Source organism: Chrysochloris asiatica, unplaced genomic scaffold (assembly GCF_000296735.1).
Source record: "Chrysochloris asiatica unplaced genomic scaffold, ChrAsi1.0 scaffold00212, whole genome shotgun sequence".
Classification (NCBI taxonomy): domain Eukaryota; kingdom Metazoa; phylum Chordata; class Mammalia; order Afrosoricida; family Chrysochloridae; genus Chrysochloris; species Chrysochloris asiatica.
This window is the reverse complement of record NW_006408730.1, coordinates 4,070,028-4,081,012: the sequence shown is the minus strand read 5'-3', so window position 1 is coordinate 4,081,012 and position 10,985 is coordinate 4,070,028. Positions and strand designations below refer to the sequence as shown.

The window sequence follows — 10,985 nt, the reverse complement described above, 5'->3', positions numbered from 1 at the left end:
TCTGACTCGATGGCACCTGACAACAACAACAACAATGGGTCGGAACCGACTCAATGCCACTTAACAACAACAACATATTAACAATTGCTGTCAAGTCAGTTCTGTTTCATGGTGACCAAATGTGTGTCATTGTAGGACCATGTTCTACAGGGTTTTTAGTGGCTAATTCTTCAGAAGATTGCCAGGATGTTTTCCCATGGCACCTTTAAGTGGACTTGAACTTCTAGTTTGCTAAGCAGTAAAATGCATTAACTGTTTGCAACACCTCAGGACTGAATGCCAATGTAGAACTGAAATAAATTCACTCCAGAATAATTGCATTCTTGTTCATCCTTTTAGTAAGCTCAGTTAAGTATTGACAATAAAATATCAATTACAAAGTGTCAAGGTTCATGTGTCTTCTGTTCTTCATAGTACCTCCAGCATCTAGCACAGGGCCTGAGACAGAGCTTTAGGAAATATGTATTAAGTACTTCTTAAGTAATTGATTCATTTAAGTTATGGTGTTGGAGGAGAAGATAGAGTGTATAATGGACTGCCAAAAGAACAAAGAGACCTGTGTTGGAAGAAGTGCAGCCAGTGCTCCTTGGAAGCAAGGATGGCCAGATTTCATTTCTCATATTTCAGACATGTTGTCAAGAGGGATCAGTCCCTGGAGAAGAATATCGTGTTTGGTAAACTGGAGGATCAGAGAAAAAGAAGAAGATCGCTAGCAAGATGGATTGGCTCAGCAGCGGCAGCAATGGGGTCAGATGTAGCGATTGTGAGGTTGGCCTATGACTTGGCAGTGTTTCATTCTGTTGTGCATAGGGTCACTATGAGTTGGTACCAACTTGATGGCACCTAACAACAACAATAACATGTAATCAGGGTTAAAGATCAGGATAAGGTCATAATCTGTAATTTGATAAATTTTCTCCAGGCAAATGTCATAATTCTTGTCCTATTTCTCTGTTTTTGTTTTGTTTTGAATGAGGGAACACTGACTGGTTTAAAATTAGGAAAGGTATGCGCCCCAGTTGTACTCTTTTACAAAATTATTCAATCTGTATGATGAGCATGTACTTCAAGAAACTGGATTATACGAAAGAGAACGTGGCATCAGGATTGGAGGAAGACTCAGAAAGAACTTGTGATATGCAGATGATACAACCTTGTGTGCTGAAAGCAAAGAGGACACACAATACTTATTGATGTAGATCAAAGACCACAGCCTTGATTAGGAGTTGTACCTCAATATAAAGAAAACAAAAATCCTCACCACTGGACCAATAAATAACATCCATATAAATAGAGAAAAGATAGAAGTTGACAAGACATCATTTTGCTTGGATCCACCATCAACACTCATGAAAGTAGCAGTTAACATCTCATTGCATTATGCAAATCTGCTGCACAATACCTCTTAAAGTGTTCAAGAGCCAAGTGTCAATTTGAGGACTAAGGAGCACCTGACCTAAGCCATCGTATTTTCAATAATCTCATATGAAAGTTGGACAGTGAATAATGAAGACTGTAGAAGAATTGATGCATTTGATTTATTGGAGGAGAATATTGAAAGTATCATGGACTGTCAAAGAACAAACAAATCTGTGTTGGAAGAGGTACAGCCAGAATGCTCCTTAGAAACCAGGATGACCAGAATTCATGTCTCATATTGCTGACATTTTATCAGGAGCGGCTAGTCCCTGGGGAAATGCTTGGCTAAAATGGAGGATTAGAGAAAAAGAAGATCCCCAACAAGATGGATTGACATAGTGGCAGCAGCAATGGCCTCATGTCTAACAATGATTGTGAGGATGATGCTGGACCGGTCAATGTTTTGTTGTACCTAGTGTTGGTACCAAGTCAATGGCATCTAAAAACAATAACTCTTCTGTTTTACAAATCATTGGACTGTACAGAAATTTTCTTTTTCAAATGGTCTGAAAAAATTATATATTTTCAATGGAAAGATATCAAAACACACCTATATTTAAAATCATTCAAGAATAGGTAGCCATTTAATAATGCTTTGATGAGTGACTATCATGTTGATTGATAGACTTTAGGAATTGATTTTAACAGTTACCTTGTTGTCAATTAAAAATTCAGTATAGCAGACTTCAGTGCTCAAATTTTATTTACCCTCTATATATAATGTTGTTGTTGTTAAGTACTGTAGAGTTGATTCCGACTCATAGTGACCCTGCACAGGGTTTCTGAGGCTATAAATCTTTACGGGGGCAGAAAGCCTCATCTTTCTCCCGTGGAATGGCTGGTAGTTTCGAACTACCGACCTTGAGGTTAGCAGCCCGATTTGTAACCACATGCTACCAGAGCTCCTTCTATATATAATAGTACAGAGTTTACAAAGTTCATTCATGCACATTATCCTATTGTCACTTTACTAAGAATAAAATCCAGCTCAAGGATGAAAATTAGCATCTGAAAAGTTTCAATATTTGTTCAAATTCACACCACTCATATTGGGATTGAGGCCCATGACTTCTAATGAGTCATAATGTAATCTGTCTATATAGTACAATATCACATCTTATGTCTTGTATTATTGAATATATCTCTGACTTTCCCTGTCACATTATTCAATGTACTATTACGTATGTCATTAGAGAAGGAAAGAGAAATATTCACTATCTTAAATTCTGATTGATTAAGATTTGGGTGAAACCTAAAATGTAAACTCACTGTAGTAGTTTAATACTTGTTCTTTGATTAGTGCAGTAGACTAATTTAGTTAAGGAAAAGTGTATTATTCAATTTTTATTGATTTACAGTAAAACTTATCTTCCAAGGGACCATGTTCTTCTTAAATTATTTTATGAATCTCTAAATTATATGAGCATTGATCTCAAATATTAGCTATGTTTCATAGAGAAAATGAAGGTATCTTTGAGGTTACATTAGTCATCTCAGTTCATTTAAAGTCAGAATGTTGCAAAGGGAAACTCCATAAAATCAAATGTTATTCATTAACCCTGTGCTTAGAAAAGTGCCTGGCACATGGTGTTATTGTTAAATGCCATTGAGTCAGTTCTGACTCATAGCAACCCTGAATAGGGTTTCTGAGGAGCAACTGGTGATCTTGAACCACCAACCTTAGGTGCTCAACAAATACATTTAATGGATCAGTATATATATATATATATATATTTTTTTTTTGGTTGAGAAACAGGTTCAATGTTCATATAAGCGTCTTTCCTTACTCTGAGGAACATTGTCCAAAGTATGTCATCACCTTTTTATATCTATTTTTACTTAATCCATAAACTGGAGAGTTGTTGCTATTGTTAAATTCTCTGGAGTTGGTTCTGACTCATAACAAAACTGCAGAGGATTTCCAAGGAGCAGTTGGTGGATTTGAACCACCAACCTTGTGGTTAGCAGCTCAATGCTTAGCCTAAAGCACCATACCAGGATGCTATAAGAATGTAGGTACGTCTTTTTATTATTATTACTAAGATTAAGTGATGCTAACCTGATCTGGCTGCTTAGCTCAAGGTCGGCAGATCGAAACTACCAGCTGTCTCGTGGGTGAAAGTTAAGGCTTTCTGCTCCCGTGAAGATTTGCAGCCTCGGAAACCCTGTGCAGGGTCACTATGAGTCAGAACTGACTCCACGGTACTTAACAACAACAAGCTTAAACCTGAGTCCTGGTATGGCGCTATAGGATTAGCGCTACACCGCTAACCACAAAGCTGGCGGTTCAAACCCATCAGTCACTCCTTGGAAACCCTACATCGAGTCGCTATGAGTCAGAACTGACTGACAGCACATAAAACCAACAAACTTAAACCGATTTTTGTCTGATTCTAAATACATGAAAGCAATGTAAAGTGTATTTCTAAAGTACATTGATTTTTCAAGATGTTCCGCTAGTTCTTAATTAAACAAAACAAAACAAAACAAAACAGTAAGAATGAAGAGAAAAATAGCATGTACCTTTTTATAAGGAAAGGTTAAGAAGTTTACCCTCTGCTGAGATGGTCAAAAATAAATGTAGCTTGACTGCAAAAACGATTCCAAACAAATTGAAATCCATTTCTACTTCCTTCTAGGTAAGTTTATTTTTATCAGAGCAAACGTAAAACTGTAGTACATGGCCATTTCTGTCATTTGACATATAAAACAGGAAAGCGTTCCTCATTCACCACTGTACTTAATTATTAATTACATGTTTCTTTCTTTCTCTAAGGGGTAATCAGAAGAATGTTTATTGCCAGCTTTTTTTTTTTTTTTTTTAATTCATTGAAAATTTTTACTTTTCCTATGTCATTTTCCATTCAGGAGCTGAATGAAAGTAGTTAATGATACTTAACCATATACATAAAAGCTGTTGTTGTAAGAGTTCATAAAGTTACCATTTAGCAAACGTCACTGTTGTGCATGCTTCCCCCTTTGTTTCATACAACTCATGTGGCTTTTCTTTTTCCTCTTTTTTTTTTTTCTTTTTGTTTCATTCATGTGACCTCTTATTATATCCATCATTCCATTTTTCTTTCCTATTAGAGTGAAATTGGACACAGCCCTCCTCCTGCCTACACCCCTATGTCAGGAGTAAGTATTTCACGATCAGCATTCATCTTTTAGTAGTTTTGGTCTTTGCTTGCCATGTTTCCTCTCTCTCGTTTCCCCATGATTTTCTCATTTTGCCTTTGCCAACAGTGAGTTAAGAATTTGCTTTAAATTATGTAGCTGCCTTTTGTCAATGTACTTTATTTCTCTCAAGAATCCAAAATTGAGATATCAGCTGTAGTTTTCAATTTTTATCTAAAAGATTTGTCCAAGCTCATAAATTATGTTTCTGAGTGAAGAGTTACCTTGACTTTCATGATTATAGGTATTGGGATAGAATGAATCTCAGTGATGGGTCTCTAGCTCCATACTAGAGATTCAAAATCGTAGCAACCACATAATAGAAGTCAAGAAGGAAACACCAGCATTCCAAGTGGTTACTCTACTTCTGTTATTAATGTTAATTGCCTACAATTAATGACACTTTCATTTGTCATGAAAATTAACTTTAAATTCTTTGTCACAAGTTAGTAGTTGTGGGAAAAGGCCATAATACACTTTTCATTAGACCATATATTGGTTGTTGATGGTGGTGTGCCTTGGAGCCGGTTCGAACTCATAGCGACCCTGTCTGTATAGGGTTTCCGAGGCTGTAAATATTGATCATATTTCTCCCTCATATTTCTCCCATGGAACCGCTGGTAGTTTCAAACTGCAGACCTTGAAGTTAGCAGTCTGACTTGTAATCACTACGCTACCAGAGTTCTCTCTTAGTTGGTTAGTAAAATGAAAAATAGATGACTGGGCTTTAAAAAGTTCATGGAAAAATTCCATTATCTTTTCATTCAATTTGTCCAAGAACTTTTTGAAGTATTCTCAAATATATATACAATTATATTCTTGTGAATTTATCTTTTAAGAAAAAAATGTATGCTTCTATTCTGTATCTCAATTCATGAGACATTTAGACATATAAAAAGATAAAGATTTCACTCTTCTCTGAAAGGCAATCTTTAATATCCCTTGATTATTATTTGTCTTTTATATTTGTTTCTAACAACAACCTCTCTCCAAATGTGTTCTTACTATTTACAGAACCAGTTTGTATACCGAGATGGGGGTTTCGCTCCAGAACAAGGAATGTCCATGCCATATAGAGCCGCAACCAGCACAATCCCAGAAGCTCCAGTGACTCAGGGTGCTACAGCTGAGACTTTTGATGACTTCTGCTGTAACGGAACTCTACGTAAGCCAGTGGCTCCCCATGTCCAAGAGGATAGCAGCACCCAGAGGTACAGCGCTGACCCTACAGTGTTTGCCCCGGAAAGGAGCCCACGAGGCGAGCTGGATGAAGAAGGTTACATGACACCTATGCGAGACAAACCCAAACAAGGTACAACCAGAAGATTCAGAACTTATTGCCACTCCTGGTGTGACACTGTAGGATTAGCACTGGACTGTGAATCACAAGGTCCATGGTTCGAGCCCATCAGCTGTTCCTTAGAAATCTTATACAGGGTTATTAAGTTGGAACTCATTTGATGGCACTTAAAAATATCAAAAATTGCCATTCAACATGAACTTCCATAAGAATTAGCCAAGTATAAAAGGAAATTGCCAAACAGTTGGCTCTATGCAATGTCTGTTGTTGTTAAGTGACAACCAGTGGGTTCCAACTCATCGTGACCCTGTATACAATTTCCAAGGAATAACGGGTGGGTTTGAACTGCTGATCTTGTGGTTCACAGGCCAGTGTTGATCCTACAATGCCACATAAGGGGTTCATGTTAGGTCCATGACCCAGAAAAGGCCTAAGTCCCTGCTATTCAAAGTAGTTTCCCCAAATTAGTAGCATCCTCATCATCCAGGGACTTTTAGAAATTAGACTTTTGGTCCCACCAGAATCAGACTCAATTTTAATAAGACTCCCTAGTGACTTGCGTGTAGTGATTTTGAGAACACAATTCTAGACACATCTTTACTGTAATATTTGAACAAGGTAGCACATCAGAAGATCTCCAGATCATTGTCTTACCGTGCTTAGTGTGGAGATTATAAAAACTGGCATTGTTTGAAAAATGCCCAAAGAATTGGTAGTATCAATAAAGATTGCATTCATCCTTTTTAGTATTGTCATTTAAATGGCCTAGTTTTTTATAGAAAATTGTGATTTCCTCTATGACATAATTGAAAAATTAAAGTTCTGACTCTTAGATGTATATATTTCTTTGTATAATACCAAATCTTGAAAGTATTAATGGTTTGTCGTTTTACAAAGCACAGCAGTGATTCATAGTAGAAATGTTAAACATCCCATTCATATTTTAATTTTGAAAGAAAACCTCTTTCCTTCTATGTTAACAGCATCATAAAGCAAAGAAGATGGATGTTTGTTATTAAAAAGTGGTGATCATGTCTTTCAGAGTCTTTGATGTCAACAGTAAATTATATTTTAGGACTCTATATAAAGGCCCATTGTGTTATTTTATATATGATCATATTTACTTTTATAAAATGTAATTTAGGGACTTTTAATTATATGTAAAAGTAATTTATAAAAATATTTATCTACCCCCTCCATACACAGAGTAGATAGGGATGGGCAACTTGGACATTGGCTACCCAAAATGGTGGTGAGGGGGGCCTTCAAAGGTAAGAAGTGACTGGCTTACAAGCTTTTAAGAAGGAGCCTAAATCTAGAGGACATGGAGGAAGGTAGACTCTCCACTGAGTAGTATCCAATCTGTCTAGGCGTGGCTGATGAAAGGAAATGCAGATAGGTATCTTGTGATACAGTAGTGAATAATTATTATCAGGACTGCTTGTGAGGGTTGGAAATGTAAAGGTAGATGTTTAGTAGCAAGGAGGGGAGTGATTAACTTTGCAGTCTAGAAGCGGAGGTCCCTGGGACCATCAAGGGAGAAGAGTGGAGAGCGGGACCCTACCCAGAGAAGCAGTGATGCCAGAGATGGAGGCAGAGAGGATGATGTGGAGGGATTGAGCGGCTGGGGACTTTAGACTCAGAGAGGGAGATGGAAGGAGATGGGCTGTGTGCTGATGACCGGCCGGGGGTGGGGAAGTGTGGGGGGTAGGGGGCAGGGTATACCCTGTGGTTGGTTGATGATGCATGAAGGGGATTGTAATCATGGCAATGAAACGATATATGATAGGATGAATGTAAAGCTAATGTTTTCCCATGTAAACTATCACATAATTCACAATAAAACATTAAATATATATATATATTTTTTCTGACTCATAGCAATTATAGCCTAGGAAACCCTATGGAACATTTCTACTATGTCCTCCAGAGTCACTATGAGTTGGAATTATTTGATAGAACAGCAAATGTCTATGAAGTTTTAAATGTAATGAATAGTTGAATGTTTAACACCCACACATCCTTTGTCAACATGGTTAGGTTTAAAGACCAGGTGACTATCAGAAAAATCAGTGTTGTGCATGAATGGAGGAAGATCCGATCCGATCACAAAATGGAGGGTGAAGATGTCATTATGTAACTTCCAAGCCACTGAGATTCCTGACCCAGCAAAGTTGATGCATAACCTGAACCATCTCCTCTTGCACCTCAGTGCTTATTACTACCAGATGTACATCATTAATGCACCAGTAATTGGACCATAAACTTTTACTATTCTAATTGAGAAAACTTGGCTGATCAGATAGTTAATACGTGAGGAAAGGAACACAAATGTAGGTGATGAGCAGATTTGTCAGATCCCCCTGAATGCAGAATCCTCACATTGTCCATTCAACAAAAAAGTATATATCTCCATCTCTGACTAAATGTCTGAAAGGTCTGCAGTTTGCGCCTACCAGCTGCTCCATGGAGAAAGATGAAGCTTTTTGATCCCACAAACATTTACAGCCTCAGAAACCCTATACACGGTCACTATGTATCAGAACCAACTCTATAGCACCAAACTGTAGAGACTCCAGATTTAATCTCTGAATATTCAGACACTTAATAGCCTAGTGTTCCAACAGCATAGAATTTTAGTGTAGACATTACTTTAATTTAGAAGTTTCTCAAATATTCTGAATCTGGCATTCTACACTGATACTGGGCCTGGCCCCTTGGACCATGACAAGTCTGAGCATTTGTGAATAGTCACCACTGGTTTGCAGTGTATGTAGTAGAACCACCTTAAATCACATCTTTAATTTACAAAAGCATGGCAACTTGGTCTTTGAAACCTAACTATGTCTATAAGTGAGGAATGGGTTTGTAAACATCTTAAATATTTATCAAGTTTTATTTTATTAGTTGAGTCTTTTCCCCAGATGCTTCCTATCCTAGGTGGAATATTGAAGAGCTTCTTGTTGTTGTGAAGTGTCATTGAGTTGGTTCCATAGCGACCCTGTATAGGGTTTCCAAGGAGTGACTGGTGAGCTTGAATTGCTGACCTTACGTTCAAACGGCTTTGCAGTTTGGTGCATTAACCCACAGTGCCACACCAAAGAGCATCTCCTAGCAAATCATTTTTACCTGTGTAAATAAACACAGTAAATCCTATGGACTTAAAAACAGTTTATCTTGGTATAGAGTTAAATTAGATACGTTGATTTTCTAGTATGTTTTATAAAAATCCTAACTTCTCCATATTTAAGCATCATTGAACCCTGAAATTAATTATAGAGGAGTCCCAGTGGCACAGTGGATTAAGCATTGGTCTGCTAACCACAAGGTCAATGATTCAAACCCACCAGCTGCCATCAGGAAACAGATGAGACAGTCTGCTCCCATACCGATTTACAGTCTTAGAAACTGTAAGTCTTACCAATACTGCCTGCCTCAGAAATAATTGGCCCTGTAGGGTGGCTATGTGTCAGACTGACCGCATGGCAGCAGGTGGTGGTGGTGAAAGCTATCATATCTTCCAATATGAATTAGTGACTGTTAGAAAATAGAAACATTTAAATAACTGATGTAGTATATATAAGGGAGAAATGGAAGTTTAACAAAAGAAAGATCCATCAAGAGCTAGAAAGTGACCCTGGCTTTGTTGGTGCCTTGTTTTGTCACTAACATATTTTCTAACATACTCCTTTTCATATGGCTTAATGTACAAAATTGCTTTCATGAGAAAAATTTAAAATATCTGAGTGGGGGAAAAAAAACCCCAAAACTCTTCATATAACCATGGTCTGATTAACATTTTCCAAAGCACAGTTGTTAAATGGGATTTTTGTGTTCTTTCAGAATATTTGAACCCTGTGGAGGAGAATCCTTTTGTTTCTCGAAGGAAAAACAGTGACCTTCAAGCTTTGGATAATCCTGAATACCACAATGCTTCCAGTGGCCCACCTAAGGCAGAAGATGAGTATGTGAATGAGCCGCTGTACCTCAACACCTTTGCCAATGCCTTGGGGAATGCCGAATACCTGAAGAACAACATACTGTGTGTGCCAGAGAAGGCCAAGAAAGCTTTCGACAACCCTGACTACTGGAACCACAGCCTGCCACCTCGGAGCACACTTCCGCACCCAGACTACCTGCAGGAGTACAGCACAAAATATTTTTATAAACAGAATGGACGAATCCGGCCTATTGTGGCAGAGAATCCTGAATACCTCTCTGAGTTCTCACTGAAGCCAGGCACTGTACTGCCTCCTCCACCTTACAGACACCGAAATACTGTGGTGTAAGCTTAGCAGTGGTTTAAAGGTGGAGAAACGCACTCGCTTCAATTTCCCTACTCCCTCTCTTTCTCTTGTGGTCTTCCTTCTATTCCCAAGGCCAGTAGTTTTGACATTTCTCAATGAAAGATATAAAGATGCAATGCTGTTATGGGTTTATCTGACTTGAACTTTAGAAGGAAGGACTAAAAGAGAAAGACAGGAAGAACCACACTGTTTCTTCATTTCTCTGCCTGGGTTGTCAGGAGAATAAAACAGCTACCGAAAGCCAGCAAATTGAAGGCAACAGGACCTGCTGTCAAAGTAGTTTTCCACTTTTTTTTTTCTTTTCTTTTCTTTATCTTCCTCTCTTTCATTCTCTTTCTCTTTTTTTTCTTTTTAAAGACCCATGGTTTCTGTTCCTACCTTCAAGAACTCATGTGGCCATTTTCAGCAACCCTGGAAATCATTTAAAAGTTAGCATTAGAACAAAAGGCTAGTCTTTGCTAGCACATATGATAGTAACATAGATGAGAATCCAATGTCTTTCTCTAACAGTTTCTACCAACCAGGGTCGAACCAGGCTTTCTCTCCTTTATTTTGAATCTCCATCAAAGGAATTATTAGTAATTATTAAGTTTGGTTTTGTGTTTTTGCTTTAACCTGTCAATTCATATTAGTTCCTTCCCTAATTTTGGCTTTAATTTGTAGCTGCAAAGATTTTACATCAAAGTTTCTTATATATTCATATGAATTGATAAATTTAAATATGGAATACTACAATATGATGAAAACTCTAACACTGTAGACCGACATTCTCTAAAATTGAA

General features: G+C 37.7%; 1 protein-coding gene across 4 annotated transcripts in view; it reads left to right on the top strand.

Moving 5' to 3' along the window:
- The window catches only part of ERBB4 (v-erb-b2 avian erythroblastic leukemia viral oncogene homolog 4), a 1,604,115-nt gene extending 1,593,876 nt beyond the window's left edge, over positions 1-10,239 (top strand). For 2 of the 4 annotated variants that reach the window (XM_006872745.1, XM_006872746.1), the window contains exons 26-28: positions 4,510-4,557; positions 5,611-5,908; positions 9,740-10,239. In XM_006872745.1, coding sequence (XP_006872807.1) covers positions 4,510-4,557; positions 5,611-5,908; positions 9,740-10,185 — 792 coding nt within the window. In that variant the 3' untranslated portion in view covers positions 10,186-10,239. The remainder of the gene's footprint in view (positions 1-4,509; positions 4,558-5,610; positions 5,909-9,739) is intronic. The other 2 variants (XM_006872748.1, XM_006872747.1) reach the window with 2 other exon arrangements.
- Positions 10,240-10,985: the final 746 nt, after the last annotated feature.